Here is a 19,717-nt window from a genome sequence, read left to right as displayed (position 1 = left end):
TAATTTAAAAATAATTTCCCAGTAATTGATATTAATGAACGAGTCCATTACACAAGTCATAACTGATCTGGCATCACCTGGAAATGGGTAAATGGAGTCAGCAGGAGAGGGGGACACAGCGTGGGAGGGAGTGAAAGAGATTCCTCACCACAACACAGAGAACTGGGCTTATTGATTTCACACTGATGGCACTAATCACCGCTACCTCCGAGCCACAAAGTGCATTTATAAAGCTGGGCAAACATAAATAACTCTCAGGCTGGCTCAGTTCTGAGAGGACTGAGCTTTTCCTGACAAATTTCTGAGTGATGTCTCTTGCCTGCAGGACCATTGATTCCCTGTACCAGGAACTTACAGAAGCAGGATTGCTCATCAAAGTCAAGAATGTGAATCTCTCTGACTACATTGGTAAAGTACCCCTTTTACAGCTAATGTGGTGTTTGATTTAACCAAACCTGCAGCCATTCCACCTTCATTGACCCCTGTTTCCAGTCAAGACTGAGTTCAAGAGTTGCTGCACTTTCAGGAATTTGAATATCTAAAGCCAGGTATGCAAATCAAGTCTGTTTCTGCAGGGTGCTCAGGGCCTTTCACTTCTGCTCCTGAACCCAGGACCTGTTTGCAGAGCTGGTGTTTAACTCCAGGCACCAACACCTGGAAGCCTTGAATGGTTCTGGGTGTCACAAGCACTCTGAGGTGGAACCAGAACATCCTTTAAGGAGCCCTTGCCAGGCAGTGGCAAGACAGTGCAAGTCTAACAGAGCAGGGGTCATAATCCACGCAGAACATTTCCCAGAGAACAGCAAAAATTGTGCCTCCACCTTTTGTTCCTTGAGCAGAGAAGGGGCTCAACCCCTCCCCTGCACCTCCCTGACTGCCCATGAACTCTGAGCAGTGCTTTGAGGCATATCTGGCCCTTCATTTGGGTAAGATGTGTCTCTGCCTAGTTCTGCATTTCACACTCCTCTTGTCTGGTTTCCGTTACCAGCAACTGCAGCCAGACCTGCTTATCTATGCTCTACACAGAAAAAAGGGTAAAAAACCCCAAACCCCACATTTTCAGACTGCAGAGTGGTCTGACACCATCTCCAGGAATATTTGGTGGCACACAGTGAAATCACAGCAGCTTAACAGCCAAAAAAAACCCCAAGATTCAGTAGTTTCAAAGGCCATGGTTTGAATTTGCAGCCATCCAGAAGCAGCAGTGCCACAGGCTGATAGTACAAGTCCATGACAGAAAAGCCAGATTCTCTTCTACCACCTCCAAATGCCATATTTATATCAACTCTTAGAAGTACCAGTTCAGCCTCCAGAGCCTCTGCCCATTCCTCTGAAGAGCTGTTAATTCCCTGAATAAACAAGTATCCCATCCATTTCATGCTCATTAAAGACCATGAAGTAAAGGAAGATTTCCATTCTTCCTTTGTTCTCCCAGCCCATCAAGGTCACTTTTGTCCAACAAACATTCCCCCACCAAAAATGCTTTTAAAACAGCACATCTCCAACCATTTTTTTAAAGCCAGAAAAGCCTCTCTTGAAGGGCCCAAAGCCTGCAGAGAAAGAAGTCCCCATCTGCTCAGCCTTCCAGGGCTGAAGCCTAAGGAAGGTCAATTCCAGTTCCTGGGGAAAGGACAAAGAGTGGAACTGTGCTACACAGCCAGTAAAGGCACTGAAATGTCCCCCCTCTATGACAAACTGACATCACTGAACTAATTTTCTTGGTGACCTTATCTAAATTAGTCAGAGAATATCCACTGTGATTTATGTGCAGTTGCAATTAAACCCTTTGATGCCTTCTAATTAAATCTGTGAAGATTAATTCCTATCCCGTTCTTTTGATTTCTCCTTAAATAAAAGATAAAACCTGAAATGAATTTTATTCTTGAGAGAGGAGGGGGCAGTTGCATCAGGGCTTGTCTGCCTTTTTGCCCCCAAATTACACCTCCACTTTCTTAACCACTGCTAATTTACCTCTGCTCCAGAGGCCTCTTGCCCTCTGCCTTTTTATCTCCAGTAAAACATAATATATTATTATTTTTCAATAATAATCACCACAATGACGTGTAATTTATGCTAAAAATAATCCCTGACTACATCACAACTGGTTTTCCTGCTTGTGGCCCATCCTCCTGGATCTTTGTTCTCCAGCATGTCTTGGATATGGACTTTGACAGGGCAAGCAATGTGATTACAGCTCTGTAACCAGAGCCAAGGCAAGATTAAATCGTTTCAGTTCACATCAGAGATTTTTTTTTAGTTTTCTTGGGTTGTTTTGTGGAGGTTTTTTTGAACAAAAGAGGGGGAAAAAAGAGGTGAACTGCAAAGCAGAGAGCCCCACCAAATGAGGTGACATGCTTACACGTCTAACACAGCCAGCAAGGAGCTGAGATAGGACCCAGCCAGGGAAAAGCTTGTTAAAATAGCTTTTTCCCCTTTTTGAAATCCTTCTGAGAGCGCATGGTTCACTGGGATTCTAGCCCTGCAAAATCCCAAATCCAGGAATCCTTTGCCAGCAGCGTGATTTATGGTGCTGCTAATGATTCTTCTCCACAAAGTTTCTTTAAAAGGTTACTTGAAACCGACTGCTCTCTGCTGAACAACTTCCACAGCCTGTTCAGTTTAAATTTTCCTTTGCAGTTCACCTTTCTCAGGGCCACATTCCACCAGAATATTGCCCAGCTTGAGTCCCTGAGCCTGGCTTTGCTGGGTTATGTGTTACATCCCTGTTCTGTGGCAGCTCCTCATTCCCTGACTTGCGCTCTTTACAACAGCAGTGTCACATTTATTGAGCTCCTGCTTCCTCCTCACAGGCTACTACGACTGTCTGAGGAACATCCCTCTCCAGGCAGGTGCCCAGCCCATGCCCTCGATCCCAGAAGTGAGACAGCTCGTGGCGCTCTATGGAATACTGCCCTTGGGTAAGAGCACACCAGCAATTCCCAGAGGGCAAAACACATCCTGGCTGGGGGGGGGGGGCTTTGCCTGCTGTCAGAAACATGCATTTTCCTGGCTTTGACAGGGCCTGATTAGTCGTAATCCGAAGCATTTTGCAGTCTAGCTGTTTGTCAATGAAGCCTTCGGAGTGAAGGCTGGATCATTTTAAGAGCGCAGGAAAGATGATGCCACGGGCAGGTCTCGCCTCGCCAGCCCATCTCCGTTTGCATGGCAACAGCTTGTGACTGGCAGCACCGCAAGGGAACCACTGGGGAAAGATAATAGCTGAAACAAGCTCCAGTGATCAGAATTAATCAAGTTAAGGGAAGGGCTAAGGTTGCAATTTACCTTTTACAAGCTGGCTGATGTTCCTCAGCGCAGCACAACGCAATCGTTTAAGGAATTCGTCTGGATACATTTTGTACCTCGCAGAGAACACTTGGAAATGCCCTTGCAGTTTTAATGCCAGGCTTAGCCAATATCTAGCAAGGCTCTGCTGGGTCAGGTTGTTTGCTTTTAATGGAAAATCTATCCCATATTTTACTTGGGAATGGCATTATGCCAAACTCCAGTGATTGCAAGAAGTGCCTGTCTCAGGGGCCTTCACTCAAAACCTCGTTTGTGTCCCTTTCCGCTTCTGACTGGGTTTTTCAGCCTCAATACTTCACTTGCATCCTTTTTCATTCCTGACTGGATCTCAGGGAGATTTTAACTAGGCATGTCCTCCCCCAGCCTGTGTCAGTGTCCGCTCATCCCCTTTAGAGGGCAAAATCACCAACATCTGCCTGCCTCCCATCCTGGAAAACAGAGCAAAGCTGACACAGAACTTCTGCTTTGCCCTCCTTCCAAAGGCCAGTGCTCAGGTTATTCTCTCTTCAACCTGTGATGCCTTAGGTTTTAACTTTTCTATTTTTCAAATCCTGCACTGCCTGGTGTGTGACTCTGAAGTTTCTTGTAGCCTGTTGACTTCTGCTCTCTCATGCCAGGCAGACATAACAAAGCCTCTCCAGGCCTGCTCTCCAAGGACACCCAGACTGTCCTAGGCCCAAAAGTATAAACCAAAAGCTTCTAAAGGGGGGGCAGGCTTGGGGAAATGACATCATTAACTGAAGCTTTAATTGGAGAATTAACCCTGCTATGCAAATGAACCAAACTTACACAAAAGTGTGAAGAACTCGTGACCTGTCGTCCATCTTGGGGTCCCTCTCGGCAGTAGCCCCTGGCCCCCAGGGGGTACCTCTGAAGGCCCTTCAAATAAATACCTCTTTTATTCCCTTATTCTTGTCTAGCCTCTGTTTTTAGGTGGCCTCTTCAGGCATCACCTGGATGGGGCTCTTCCCACCTGGAACACCTTCAGCTGGTTTGGGGTGAGCCCTCAAGGGCTGACTGAAGGTCTGACTGCAATCAGCTGAGAGGGCTCAGCAGTTATCCCTGTCTGCACAATGTATTTCACATATCCCAAAACTCCTCCAAAGCTGTGTTTTAACACCATCTAATCTAGGGAAATCAAGCCCTGAGACACCCTGTAATCAAGAGAACCCAAAAATTCTAGGGAGAGGAGATCCTGGACTAGTTAAACAAACAAAAGGTATTTGCAAGAGCAGCTTGAAAAGTGCCTTTGAGTAACAAAAGATATTACATGAGCCAAAAAAAAGGGCACAGGAATGGTTTCACCTTTGGGGTGATACGTTATGGATGACATTTCACTTAATTGGTCTCCAAACTAGTTCATCATGAGATAATTGTGTATCATAGAAGTGAAGGTTTTTCTCAAAATAGCCACCTGATGGCAAGGAAAGCCCCAGCTTAAATGGCATTAAGAAAATTATAAGCAGCTGAAAGGAGAAAGAATAGTAGAAGCTATACTTCATCCTTAACACAGAGGAGTCTGCTGCTCCCCTCCCAATAAATCTTTGTGGAATAGTAATGGATTGGTATGGAATGACCAAATATTAATAAAGCCTGGGTGGCTGACAACTTCCTACACCCTGCACTGTGCTGGAATAATGGCATTCGTCTCTGTGCTCGGTTCACTGTCATTTATTTGGGATGTTAAACCATCAGGACACAGATAACCACCCTGATTGGATTTGTTCTAAATGCCAGCAGTCCCCATTAACCCAGAGGGCTTCTCCAGGCTAAGGCAAAGGCTCCCTCTGCAGCCCATCACGTTTGGGGCCAGTTTCCCCCTCACAATCTGATGGACACCAGTCTGAGAGACCTCCAGATGTAGTGGATGCTCACACAGATTTTCAAATAGGTGTAAGCACCACCACTATTGACACAGGACATCTTCAGGCGTCCAAGCAAAGTGAGCTTGGACTCCCAGTGGGCACAGATAAAGCATCTGACATTTCCTGCTACTTCCACCTCTGGAGATTCACCCATCCCCAGTTCATGTGGTGACAGCTGCAGGGAAGACAAGTTCCATCCTCATCAACCACCTAAATCTGTCCGTGCTTGTGTTTTCCCAATGCTAGGCTTTCCCAGGTGATGGATCATATTTGTCACAGCCCAGGATGAATTCACCTGGAGCAGCCACGGTAACAGAGCTGGAAATGCTGAGCAGTGATTGCTGCAGGCACACAAGGGAAGCGCAGCAACCCTGGCACTCGCATTTGCTCTGGTCTCCCAATCATTTTTTTAGCTCACATCAGTTTAAAGCTGAAGTTTTCCCATCAGAAGGTACAAATAAGAGTGGATGAGCCTTACTCCAAACAGGGATGTTAAATCTGCTGGGCTCACAGCTCTGGTTATACAGAACTGAGCTCAAGAGCACTCATGCCATAGCAAGGAAAGAATTAATTCACGTTATCAATTATTTATGGTGAATAAAAAAGGAGGAATCATTTCATTACCTTTATGGCAGATTTAAATGAAAGCAATAATAGTGCCTTATGACTTTTTACAGGTTCCCAAACCGTCCATGAGAATGCTCCTTTGGTGAAATCCCTGCTGCTGGCGGGACCTGCTGGTGTTGGAAAGAAAATGTTGGTCCATGCCATCTGCACAGAAACAGGAGCCAACCTCTTCAACCTCACACCCTCCAACATTGTTGGGAAATATCCAGGCAGGGATGGCCTGCTGATGATGCTTCACATGATCCTCAAGGTATGGTGTGTCTTGGGGAATTCTCTTACAAAGGCGGCCCGGTTCTTTTGTGGGACAACCAGGGAATTGTAGTTTCTCCGTAACAAGGAACATCCACACCTTGGACAAAGCTGTTCAACCCAACTGAAATTCCTTCCCTGCCTTCAAGCATTCAAAACATCAGGAGGATTTCTTCATGGAAAGGGCTGTCAGCCTTTGGAAGGAGCTGCCCAGGGAGTGGTGGAGTCCCCATCATGGCTGGAGGTGTCCAGGAACAACTGGACATGGCACTCAGTGCTCTACTCTGGTTGAAAGGTGGTGATAAGCCGAAGGTTGGACTTGATCTTAGAGGTCTTTTCCAACCAAAATGGTTCTGTGACTCTGTGAAACCACTTGTTGACAGCCAGTGTGTGCAGCTCTGCAGAGGATTTAATGCCCCTGGAGAAATCATTGGAAGCAACCATATTTTTCACATTAGGATTTATGGGAGCTTTGTGTTACCTTGAATATGAAAAGCAGCACAGATAAAGAAAATTCTGTTCTCTGTTTATGTGCACATCAGCCAGGAATGCTTGCCATGCAGCATTTAATCAAATGCTAGGCTGGGGGTGGTCAGAAATTTCCTCTCTGGGACTGCTGCTGGACAAGAGCTCTCTCCCCTATATTGCTCTCTGTTTACCTATCAGCAAGCTCTTCAAAAGGAGGAATCCAGGTTCAGGATTACAGGAACAGAAATGTATGAGAAGTCTGGAAATGAAAGCAGGCATATGAACTGTGAAGGACATAGCCCAAACCCTCCGCCTCCTCCTCCTCAAAAAAAAAAAAAAAAAAAAAAAAAAAAAAAAAAAAAAAAAAAAAAAAAAAAAAAAAAAAAAAAAAAAAAAAAAAAAAAAAAAAAAAAAAAAAAAAAAAAAAAAAAAAAAAAAAAAAAAAAAAAAAAAAAAAAAAAAAAAAAAAAAAAAAAAAAAAATTTAAAAAGACACTATCCTGGCAGGATTTCTTCCACATTCTAAGTCCTCAGCATTTCTGCTCTGGATGGGAGCTGGTAAACATTTCCAGACCAAAAAATAGTAGGAAAAAGCCAAACAGTAATAGTTTTCCAGTGCCAGTGGTCTACTAGAATTGGCTTTGCTGGGGATTTATCAGCTGTATTTTATGGAATCCAGTCTCACCGAAGGTTTTGGGACAGGTGCCTCCATGCCCAGAAAAGCCACGTTTCACAGTCTAGAGCAAAGCCAAGGGAAGGGTGACAGCTCTGTGATCACACACACCTTTGATGCTGTGGCACTGACACTGGGCCTAGCACTCCCTGACACAATTTAGAGCCATTATCCTGAGCTAGCAGTCCCTCTCCTCTGCATATTTCACCTTTCTCCACTTCATTTATCTGCCCTCATCAGGGGCAGAGCTCAGGTCTGGCTGCAGGCACAGCACACGCCATCCTTGCCCTCACAGAGTCCCTGCTAGAGCACAAGGACTTTGAGCATAGGAGAAATGAGGGAAGACTTTTTACTCCTGGACAAGGTTCCAGCTGAAGATAGCAAGGGGTTTTTTTTACATACTCGAAAATAAAATGTACAATAAGAGGAGGAGCATGCATAAAATGTGTATTTATACACATTGATAAGTAAGTATACACACACACCGTGTGTATATATATGTGTGCCTACAGGTACATACAAACCCTTACTTTTCCCCACATGACTTAAAAACAAATGGAAACACTCTCCAAACCTTTCCTCAAAATCATGGGGAGCAGTCCAAGATTATTTCTCTACTTAAGCTCTTGCAAAAGACAGTGAACCTCTGTCTTTTCAGTGAACCTCTGTGAGTTACAGGGATGGAGTCGCTCACAATCCCATGGAATCAGGGCTGTCCAGGCACTTGCTTATCAAAAGGTGACTCATTCCAACTGCAACAGCAGCACTGCTTCAAACTGTGCTGCTTTAACAGCAGAGCCAATGGCAGAGCACAGAGTTTTTCTTTCCTGGATGTTCAATCCTTCCCTGTGAGGGTGGGCAGGCCCTGGCACAGGGTGCCCAGAGAAGCTGGGCTGCCCCCGGATCCCTGGCCGTGTCCAAGGCCAGGCGGGATGGGGCTTGGAGCACCCTGGGATAGTGGGAGGTGTCCCTGCCAATGGCAGGGGATGGAACTGGATGGGCTTTAAGGTCCCTTCCCAGCCAAACCAGTCTATGACCCCATGACACAACCCTGGCCTGTCCTAGCATCATTCAAACCCACTGTGTTCAATTTTCATTCCCAGTTCCTTTCCCAGAGGTTGTTTCACCTCTCCCACCACTTTCTGTCCCCATGGCTGAGTCACCAATACATCCCCATCTGCTGAGGATTTCAGCTCAGACCCTGTAGGTTCTCAGAGCCAGGCTGGAAGCAATCCTGCACCCAACACAGGCTCTCACCTGTGCAGTTACAATCCACCTCTTTTATTCCTGACAATGACACATGTACCTCATATTTCCCCTCTCTCTGCTCCTCAAGTCCATGCAGCACTAACTCAGCCAAATACTGGCCTGTATCAGCAAGAATATAGCAAACACTTTAAAATAATTATTTATTCCCTGTTATTGGGCATTTATGAGACCACAGCTGGACCCTGTGTCCAGTGTTGGCCTGCCCTGTTAGACACAGGCCTTGACAAGCAGGTCCAGAGGAGAGCCACAGAGATAAGGGGGGTGTGAGACACATCTGGACAGATGTTTGTTTCACCACACTTTGTTTCAGGCTAAAACAAAGCTGGAGTGAGAGGGAGTTTAACTGCTGTCTTCAGGGGCTTCATGGGATAATACAGAGAAGAGAGTCAGACTCTGCCCAGAGGTGCACAGCGATGGGACAAAAAGAGATGGGCACAAGTAGCAGCAAGGAAAATAGTTTAAGTATTAAGGAAAAAGTTCTACAAGGAATCAAAGGACAAGGAATCTCCTATATCCTGATTTGCAGGATTTTTCTGTTACCCAAGCTGAAGAAAGCACAGGGGCAACACACATTCAAAACAAATTCCTTGACAAGAGAAAGCCAAACAGTGGGAAAAATCTGGGGGTTTTTTGGATTATTGTAAGACTACACTGGACAGTGGCACATGTGGCAGACAAACCATGGAAGTCACATGGAAGCTGGGATCTTGCAGCTGACATTTCGTAATTAATATTCCCAGCTCTCAAGTCTTGTCTGACCCACCACAGTACCCCTCGTTAGAGGGCCCTGTGTGCAGAGATCACTGCAAATTTCCCCATCTCCATAATCAGACACTTCTGGGCAGGTTTTTTGGAAACAGCAACTGTTGTCAAGTGAGCTTTGTACTCCAGCTTCCCAGAAGTGCCTTTGTGGAGAGTTAGTCAAGCAAAATACAGACCTTCCACTCCAAGCTGTGAGTGAATGACAGGAAACATGACAGTTCTTTCCCTCTTATCTTAGGATCCACACAACCACTGTTAAACACCAGGATTTAGTAAATAAGGATTAATGGTGCTCCGTGATAAAGGTGAAGTCACCTCACACTTTTGATTACCTATCCTATGTGCAAACAAAAGAGTTTCTGTAATGAAAGGAAACTCTGGAGAGCATAAAATGACCGTTCGGAAACTTCCCTTCCATGACTGTTGGCTGCTGGCAGTTGTTCCGTGGGAGACGCCCTAAACAAGTGAATAGGACTGGGGAAAAAATGAAACTTTAATTTGTTTCAGATGCAAAAGCCATATTCTTTTTTCCCCCCTGCCCTCCCTTTTTTCAGGGAGGAGACTTGCAGGAGACACGGCAGCCCTGATCCCAGAGAGGCTGGAGTGTTAGTCCAGGCAGGCATTTTAATGTCACACGGAGGAAATGACTTCTCATACCAGAGCAGGGAAACACCAACATTTCAATCTGCCTATTCAGAGGAGATGTAAGGGGGATTGATATTGAATAGGAAAACTATTGAAAGAGGCTGCAAACACCAAGCCTGAGCACTTGTGTTCTCCATAAAGCCATGGCAAATCCTGCCAGGTCAGCTCTGCTTCGGAGCAAAAGGGGAGAATCTGTCTCCAATAGAGAAGCACTTCCCAGAAATCCCCCCCAAAACAAAACTCACCCTTTCAAGCATGAACCAGAACATGCTGGAATATTTCAATTAAGCCCTATTTCCCAGCCTGGGCTACCAGCTTGTGCCAAGCAGTCGTTTGGCTCTCCTATGTCCCCACAAAACACCACCGAGGCACAACAGTTCACAGAAAAGACGCGAGGAAGGGCAGCGAAGGATGCACGGAAACAAAATCAGATCCAGAAAGGATCGAGGAGAGAGGGGAGAATGCACAGCTCAATGACACAAAAATGCAGGTAGTTCATGAGGTTTAACTGCAGGGCAATAAAAACGACAAGCAAAACGAGGCAGCCGGGGGGTTAATCACTACCAGAGGGACGCGGCCCCTCTCAGGGGCTTCATCCCCTCTGCCAGGGCCACAGCAGCACACAGAGAGCACATTGTGCCCAAAGCCACACGTGGGGGAAACCTTATTAGTGCAACACTGACCAGGCTGAAAAAGGTTGGGAGAGAGGTGGCCAGGAGGCAACACCAGCAGGGAAGTTGTGTGCGTGTGCTGTGCAGGAGTTTTGCAGCGCAGCGAGCTCCAGAAATATTTCAACACCATCAGTGCTGGGGGACTCTTATCAGGCTCTTTGGGTCTGCTCTTTAGCAAGTCAGAGCTGACTGTACAAGCGTTACACCAAAAAAAAAGGGATGTGATGGAGTTTATTTAAGATTAAATGATACAACCCCAGCATTTAGAGGCAACAGAATTTTGAATTCTGTCGTTAATTTATTTTTTTTCCCACTGCTTCAATGTTCATTTGTTCATGACCACTGCTGTATGGTCCCTTCAGGCAGGCTGAAGAGCCAGGTACAGCTTGTCCTGGTACACTGGCAGAATTCTTTGTGTGTTTAGCATTTCCATGCCACACCAGACTCTTCCACTACAGCTAAAATTTGGGAACAGTACAGTGAGTCTTTCTTCCAACATCCAAAATAATTCTTTTCTCGGTGCAGCTCGGTCAGCTGGAATCCTTAGAACCTTGAAGTGTTAAATTTATCACCAGTGCTCAAATCTGCAGTTATTTCTGTGAGAAAGCAGCTTTAACTTGTGTTACCCTAATGTTAAAAATTAAATTTATCCTGTTCCAAGTCATTTGCTGCCTCACAAACCAGAATACAGTGGCATCATCACTGGAGCCCTGGAATATTTACCTGGTGATGCTCCCACTGATAAGGTCTAATCACAGGTTTCAGTGCAGCATTTCTGGGTGTATAAACTACAGAGCCCTGAGCAGTTTTCAGCAATAGCTTGAGCTTCCAGAAAATCTTGGGCCTTTTAATAAAAAATTCCATCAAATCCTTTAAGTTTGAAGGAGCCTTGTGCACATGCACTGGGCAAGAATCAAATTTCTGCATTTTCAAGTGTAACAATTTAACTGTTAAGCTCTGGCTCTCAGGTTTGAAAAGTTGAACCCAAGGCTCTCAAAAGTGCTGTTTGATCTTTGATGACTGCTGAGAACAGGATGAGAGAGGGGTTTTTATTCTTTCCATAATGATTTTTCTGAAGAGCAAATCTCAGTGTGGTATTAGAAGGGTTAAGGGGCCATCTGCTGGCAGCTCCAACAAATTGTGGGATTGCTGCAAAGCTAATAAAATTTCAATTACAAATTAATTATGTACAGTGCATTTAATTATCCATGGATTCAAACTGTCCGTGGATAATTCAAATGGAGCCCTTGCACGGGGGGATATACAGTCTGCTACAGATCTGCCAACCATTTAAATTAGATGCCAATGGATTCTGGGTGTCTGAGCTGGATTTACAAGAAGAAACAGCCAGGCCCAAACAGAGTGTGTTGAATTAGGTTGTATTAATGTCTGTTAACACCCGAAAAATCATGGAATGATGGAACAGTTTGGGTTGGAAGGGACCTTAAAGCTCATCCAGTTTCCCCCCTGCCATGGGCAGGGACACCTTCCACTATCCCAGGTTGGTCCAAACACCATCCAGCCTGGCCTTAAACACTTCCCAGGATGGAACATCCACAGCTTTTCTGGGCAACAAATACATGCAGGCCATTTTCTACATTCAGCTCTTTGCCTCAAAACAGAAAACACAGAATTCTCTCTCGAAGCGCCAAAATTGAGGTTATTCATTATATTTCCACTTAGCATGGAAATAAAGGGGGCAAAGAAGATGGAAGGTGTCACAACAGCGAGCAGTTCTTCTGTAAGAGTTAAAATGAAGGTATAACCCAATTTCAGACTTCAGGCTGCATTTGAGGGGTGCTGCTCATGCCAGAAAACATCTCCAAGCCAAACAAGGAATATCTGCACCTCCCAGCCTGTGGTGACCCCACCAAAAGGGCAACAAGGACACAAGCAGAGTCCAACCTTTGCCAATGGCTTTTGTAGCCTCTGTAACCTTACCCCCCAGCCTTATTTCCCTCTCCCACCCCACTGCAGCATCAAGCACCGAACAGGTTTTTTAGGGATGTACAAATGCAAGTGCAAATCTGTAGGACTGGCCTGCATTTCCCACAGGTGTCCCAGCCCTTGGCCAGCAGGATATCCAGCAGAAATTCCCAGAGTGTCAGGCTACTGCACAACTCAAGGAAAGCCACAAGTCACCGTCTCAAATGTCCCTTGTGCTCTGCAGGTGCAGGGGGATGTGTGGAGGTTTCGGAATGTGCAAAACGTACCTCTGGAAATGGATAGATAGGGGATAGATGGGACAGCACCCAGCCTTGAAAGGCAGGGATTGTTGCTGTACAGTTTTCATCTGTCACTGCATTCCAGCTTGTGCTCCACACTCCTGGAATCAGTGGTACCCCTCAAGCTGTACATGCAGGAAAAGATCCCCGTAACTGCCGAGCCCACACAGCAGTTCCTGCAAGATTTTGGTATTATCTCTTCTGATGTGTTGTTTTCATTTTTTTTAATCTTCACTATTAACACTGAATATTTGAGTTCCTGCCTTCCAACAAAGAAGAAGCTCAGGAAGGATGTGGACCTGTTGGAGTGAGTCCAGAGGAGGCTACCAAGTTGATTAGAGGGATGGACCACCTCTCCTACAAGGAAAGGCTGAGAGAATTGGGCTTGTTTGGCTTAGAAAAGAGAAGGCTTTGGGGTGACCTTAAAGCCCCTTCCAGTGCCTGAAAGAGCTGCAAGAAAGATGCAGAGAGACTCTTTATAAGGGGCCAGAGGGACAGGACACAGGGAATGGCTTCCCACTGCCAGAGGGCAGGGCTGGATGGGATATTGGGAAGGAATTGTTCCCTGGCAGGGTGGGCAGGCCCTGGCACAGGGTGCCCAGAGCAGCTGGGGCTGCCCCTGGATCCCTGGCAGTGCCCAAGGCCAGGTTGGACATTGGGGCTTGGAGCAGCCTGGGACAGTGGGAGGTGTCCCTGCCCATGGCAGGGGGTGGAATGGGATGGGCTTTAAGGTCCCTCCCAACCCAAACCATTCCATGATTCTACAATCCAGCTGTTCTGGATTTGGAGGTATCACTTGACATATTCCAGGACTGACCAGCTGCCATCAACAAAAGTGTCACATGCTCAAGGTGGCACTGCTCCCACTTCAGCCCACCACCAGCACAGCAAACAAAATGAACAGCCCTCATTTCCTGTCCCCTTCCCCATCCCTCCTCTACAGCCACGCTCCCTCTTTGAAACACAGCCACAAAAATCAACTGCGGTGCTGCGAGCAATGATGCTCACAACTTCATTCTTCCTGCCTGGCTGTCAATCAGACAGGAGCTTGTGATGTACACAGCCCATGGATTTTGTAAGCTGCCTTCCTGAAAGCAGCAGTTTCAACTAGGGGGAATTAAAGGGGGGAAAAAAAAAGGCAGGATAGAAGGATGCTGTGCCTCTCTCTCTCTCTCTGTCTCGTTACCGCTGACTCCTCGAGCCATCACTTTTGTTGCTGAGCAAACTCTGAGAGCCACTGGAAAGTGATTAAAATTTGGCAGCAGAATGTCTAAACCTCTGGAATGGCTCAACCTCTGGCGTTTCTATAGCAATGGGGAAGAGTGCAGGATGTGGAAAAAGCCTGTAGCATTGCTGCCATCCTGCTGTGAACCAGAGGTATCGTGCCTCCGACTTTGGAGCAGGAAAACCCATTTCTGGACTCACTCCCCCACTCCCTTCAAATTTAATTCTTGGGCTCACTGCAAATTCAGTGCTGGGGTTTCAACCAGAAGACTGACAAACTATTTTGCTTAAAGATAGTGCCCTCCCCTCTCATGCAACAGCCATGTCCTGCCTGTCTCCCCATCCAGAAAACCAGGGTGGGATCCCAGCCTCAACCTAAAGCTGCCCTTGGACTATAATTTTCCACTGAATACCAAATCCAGGCTTCCTTTTGCAGGAACGCAGCTGAATCTGTGCTGAGGAATTAAAGCTAAGCAGACAAAATGCTCCAGTCTGGGATGGGCTCTTAATGCTCAATTCCGAACTGGAAAGAGCTGGATTTGCCAAGGCTGCTGAGCAGTGCCATCCATGAGTGCTGAACATTCCTGGGCATAAAAAATAAGCCAGGCTAATTGAGCTGCTGAAATCTGGATTCAAAAGCACAGTGCCAGGCTCCCAGGTATGAAACTGCAGCTGTTTTAATCAACTCCTGGCCTTTTCTCCCCCATTTTCTCACAGGTGGGCAAGGAATTGCAGCCTTCGGTCGTGTGGATTGGAGGCACAGAGAGATTATATTCCAAAGGGACACCGAAGGGAGAGGAAGAGGTGAGTTCTTCTTCATTTCAGTGCAGGTAATTCCTCCTGTTGCATGACATCCCACACAAAGGAACAAGTGTATTCCTCAGCTGAGCTCATACCACTATGACCAGACCTGCCAAAGCTTGCTTGATAATAGCTTGTCTCACTAACATTTCTTTTTTTTTAGCTTTTAAGAGAGCCTTGTGACTTCTTAAGAGCCCCCAAGAGGTCACATTTCTCTCTCCCACCTATCCTTGCTTTATTTAAGAATAGTCCAGTCACTGCTCATCAGTGCACTGGAAAGTAAAAGGGAATAATGGAGAATTTCAAAATATGAGGCAAGAAGCTCCGAGTTGAGATGAGCTTAAATTGTTCAGCTCTATTAATTTGTGAAATTGGATGGAGCCAAAGTGAACAATAAAGTAACAAGGATAAATTTCCACTGCAAAAACAAAGAGCCTGTGTTAAATAGTTACATTACAGATTATTTTCTTTGGGTTCCCAGGAGTCCTAATGCCACTGCTTCCATTCTTCCCTCTTCTGTGGAGCTTCTCCACTGGAAAAAAAAAATTTTAAAACACTGCCCAACAGTCACAGCAACAAAACCACAGCATAGGGCAATTCACCCCAATTCCTGCTCCCTGCAACATATTTTGCTTTTAGAGCTTTATTCTTAGGTTGTCTGTGGGGTGGTCACAAGCCTGCATTTTGGAAAGGCAACATGAGGCAACCCAACCTTGGATGGGGCTGTTCCTTCTGCAAGGGCTGCATGAGGAGATGGGTGTGCAGTGATCGATGCCCTCAGTGGTCCCCACAGCGAGGGGGAACCTTTCTCTTGGGCTCAAATCTTGGCAGGAAGTGCAGATGGGGATTAAAATTAAGATTAGGGACCAAAAATGGCCTGGATTACTCATGATCCTGCTCTGTTTAGCCATCAGTGGGGATGGATTTCTTGTCCTGCCCACTTCCGAATCCAAGGTATCACCTCTGCCCCTTTTACTCATCCCAAGACCTGCAGGCATTTAACAGAAGGTCTCTTCCCTGGGTGGGAGTCTATTGGCTCCAGGTTTGGAATCCCACACATCCCAAGTTGTTCACAGGACATGCAGCATTTGGAGGGGACAGCATGAAACTGGAGGGACAGACAGAGGTCAGTGGCAGTCTGGGGAACCTTCCTTAGGAGTGCTGGAATTCTGGAGAGTCGTGGAGTGGTTTGGGCTGGAAGGGACCTTAAAAGTCACCTTGTTCCAACCCCATGGCCAGGGACAGCTTCCACTAGACCAGGCTGCTCCAAGATGAGCTTAAACTCAGCCTTGAGAAGCCAAAGCTTCTGAATCTCACCCCAGGGTGACATTCCTGCCACCAGGACAGAGGGATACTTCACCCAGGAGCAAAACTATGAGCTGGCAGTGTCACCCCTGCCAGCAGCAGGCCCATGCCCAGCCCTGGGGCTAAGACACCCTCAACTCATTATCCTGATGAAGTAATTGGCACACCTGGAAAAACGCACAGCATGACTATGAGAAGAAAAGGAATGATCCACCAGATATATAGTGTTAAGACAAGCATATTTAGGGGGAAAAAAATGCTACTCTACCCCTCAAAACTTATGGGAAAGCTTATTGATTAACAGTAGTGACAGCACAGCAATCTGATTAGGCTTCTCCAGCCAATATTCATTTGAACATTATCAAACATATCTCTCCAATACCAGGTTTTGTTCAATACTCATCTGTTCTGTAAGTAGTTAAATATGTGTTACAAAGTCAAGTAGTAAATTATTGCAAAGACATGAACCCTTGGCTCCCAAAACCTTTGTTCTCAGAACCTCAGCAAGTTAGAAACCACAGCAAAAAACAGGAAGTGTATTTTTTCACACTTAGAAGTCAGAAAATCGTAATCTCCAAGAGCTGGGAGGATTCCAAACGAGGTTACAATCTTCTACCTGCTGAGGTTCATCAGGTTTGCAGGTCCCTGCAGTATTTCTCCTTGAGCTGGAAATAAGGATTTCCTTCTTTAAGTGAGTTGTTTCCTTCCACCTTTGAATAACTTGAGCAGCAAACTCAATAGTGAAAGGCACCGGCACAAACCCACAAAAACAGAAGCAGAAATCAAGTGTTTAACCCGATTTTGAGGAGGCAGAATCTTCCTCCTTGTGCTGGTATCTCCTCTGCTCATACCACGTACAACCAGGCCACTAAAAACCCTCCCAAAATCCTGTTGCAGGCAGCAGGTACAGCTCCAGCTCATTAACTCGGAGCTGTCAGCATCGTTAACAACTCTTTTCCTCCTCGCATTTCCACGTGCTGCAGATGAACGCCAAACGCCTGGCAAGGATGCTGCCCCCGTTCCTGAGGGCTCTGAAACCCAAGGACAGGGTGCTGCTCGTGGGGACCACTGCCAGGCCCTTCGATGCCAACCTGGGACCTTTCTGCAAAGTCTTCCAGAAAATCATTCTCGTTCCTAAGCCCGACTACCTGACAAGATGTGGCAAGTATTTCACGTAGTCCCCGTGGTTATTCCTACTGTTTAAAGTCCATGTTTATTGTCTAGTTACCCTCAGAACTGACCTTCAACTCAAGTCATGCCCCTGGTGCACCTCAAGTCCTGAAAATTTAGGTTAAATCAATACAGGCTATCCCAAAGATCAAATAATAGAAGTGGAAGTTGGGAGAAGAGTTTAAAATACTCTTCAGCAGCGATTCCCATTTTTCCATGAGTTTAGTGTGCACCGAGCTCCGACTGAGCTGGTTTTCCCCTCCGTCTGAAGCACAAGATCCTACTTCAGCACACATTTTCTATTTGAAGCTTTTATTTATTTTTTTTTTTTTTTTTAAACACAGTGATTCTGAATTTCTGGTTCCAGCTTGCAATTCTGAATTTCCAGTCTCCAAACTCTAAACAACACAACTTCCAGGCCTCTCCAAAACCAAACCATGTCTGGAGGACTAAATGTTCTCACTGCCAAATTCCACATTTTGCACTTACAGATTGCGAGAGAAATTGTAGAGGCAGCCAAGAATTTGCACGTCTGGTCTGTCAAATGTTTACAGTGATAGACAGCTCCCAAACTCTGAAAAAAGACCATGGAATATTCCATGTATTGAGACTCAAAGCTTGTAAGGAAATCAGTGGCTTTTTCTTCTAGCCATGTAAATTGGTCTAATAAGACAAACTTCCAATGTGTTGCGATTTTAAGCACCCTGAAGTCTGCAACAAACAGCAAGAAAAGAAAACACATTTGGCTCAGGGACCTTGCCACACAGGTTCTCTTTGCTCTGTCCACACTGTCACCTTGTTACAAAGCCCTTACAAGCTTGTAAGGAAATCAGTGGCTTTTTCTTCTAGCCATGTAAATTGGTCTAATAAGACAAACTTCCAATGTGTTGCGATTTTAAGCACCCTGAAGTCTGCAACAAACAGCAAGAAAAGAAAACACATTTGGCTCAGGGACCTTGCCACACAGGTTCTCTTTGCTCTGTCCACACTGTCACCTTGTTACAAAACTCTTATAAACACACTGTGCAGTCCAGTTCCATCCTGCATCCCTCAGAGGCAGCCAAGGCACCGAGGTGATGCACATTTGGGCAAGCCCAAGACAGATTTTGGCTGCCTAGCACGTTGTAAATCTCTCCCACGTTCTGTAACTTTCCTGGTGTGGATGGGAAATGGTCACCAAGCAAGGGAACATGTGTTTCATGTTAGGTTACAGCTCTGATAAATTGCTGAGAGATAAGGGGACATGAGTAAAACCCAGAGAAAGGAGGTGATAGCAGCTGAATTTAGCTGTGCTCACTTCTGGGGGTTGAACTGCCACATTCTGGGAGTCTCACCACTAACTTGGAGTCCAAAAAAAAAGGGCCAGCTCAAGTGATTTCAACTGCACACTTAAGAACACCCCAAAAAGTTAACTCATGGCATTTTAAAGCAGATTAAACTTGTAGCTTTAATTCTTTGACGTTGCCCCCATTTGAGACAGTGCCTGGCTTGTTCTTCAGCTTCAACCTTCCCTGAAGTTCTATGGAAACAGGATCTTCACCTCCCAATCCTGTCAATTTTCAGTGCCTGACACCCCATTTGAGAAAGAAACAAACTTGTTTTGACAGAAAAATAATGACATAACAAATTCTTGCAAGCCACAGTGCACAACTACCTGTCTGCTGCAGCCCTCCCTCTGGTTACAGACCAGAGTATTCCAATCTGGGCTCAGTGGGAACAGTAAATATACAATGGAAATCATTAAACTGGAAGATTCACAATCCCATACTGACTTCTTGCCATTAATCACCCAGCGAGGCAGTGCCTTGTGTTACACACCTGCACCAGGAGCTGCAGCACACAATATATTACTGTGCTTGCTCTTGTGTGCATCAATTCCTCTTTTATGAACTGGTGATTCAGCCAATATTTATTGAGCACAAGTGCAATTCAAGTGGGAGACCACAATTTGCTCGAGTGAGAAATGCAGTGCAGAGCTGTCAATAGTTACGGGCTCGAGCCCGCGGTATCGACGTCGCAACCCAAGGAAGAACGAGGGAGCTTTGCCAGCAGCATCAGCCTCTCCCCAACATCTTCATGCCAAATCTGAGCATTCAAGCACACCAGACTCAAATATGTCTCATTCAAGAAACTTTTTAACCTCTTATCCCTAATCCTTCTATTTTTTTTCCAAATATTTCTATATAATGCCTTAAAGCCAAGCCTGAGGAGACAGGATCAAAGTTTTCCTAAATTTCTCTGAAACAGCTCCTTATTTAACATAAACCGAAAGATTGGTATTATTCCTATTTTTTTTGAAAGCAAAATCTCAGCCACTTCACAACCCCAAAGAAAACAATCACGTCACAGAGGTTCACAGCTAAAAGATACAACCAGATTTACTTTTCAAGTAACAAGCAAAACCCCAATCCAGAAAATTTGCACCTTGCAACACGTGCCTGCATGGCTGGAAGCCGTTGGG

General features: G+C 45.7%; 1 protein-coding gene and 1 long non-coding RNA gene across 4 annotated transcripts in view; one reads left to right on the top strand and one right to left on the bottom strand.

The window, feature by feature from the left end:
- Positions 1-19,717, bottom strand: part of LOC108448936 — a 70,027-nt gene that overhangs the window by 37,951 nt on the left and 12,359 nt on the right. The gene's annotated exons all lie outside the window — the stretch shown is intronic.
- The window catches only part of IQCA1 (IQ motif containing with AAA domain 1), a 92,604-nt gene that overhangs the window by 67,716 nt on the left and 5,171 nt on the right, over positions 1-19,717 (top strand). For both annotated transcript variants that reach the window (XM_017743429.1, XM_008640714.2), the window contains 5 exons: positions 326-408; positions 2,811-2,918; positions 5,846-6,045; positions 14,698-14,784; positions 17,070-17,247. In XM_017743429.1, coding sequence (XP_017598918.1) covers positions 326-408; positions 2,811-2,918; positions 5,846-6,045; positions 14,698-14,784; positions 17,070-17,247 — 656 coding nt within the window. The remainder of the gene's footprint in view (positions 1-325; positions 409-2,810; positions 2,919-5,845; positions 6,046-14,697; positions 14,785-17,069; positions 17,248-19,717) is intronic.

Source organism: Corvus brachyrhynchos, unplaced genomic scaffold (assembly GCF_000691975.1).
Source record: "Corvus brachyrhynchos isolate BGI_N302 unplaced genomic scaffold, ASM69197v1 scaffold79, whole genome shotgun sequence".
In the NCBI taxonomy this organism is placed as follows: Eukaryota; Metazoa; Chordata; class Aves; order Passeriformes; family Corvidae; genus Corvus; species Corvus brachyrhynchos.
Note: the sequence above shows the minus strand (reverse complement) of the source record. Positions and strands in the feature narration are given on the sequence as shown.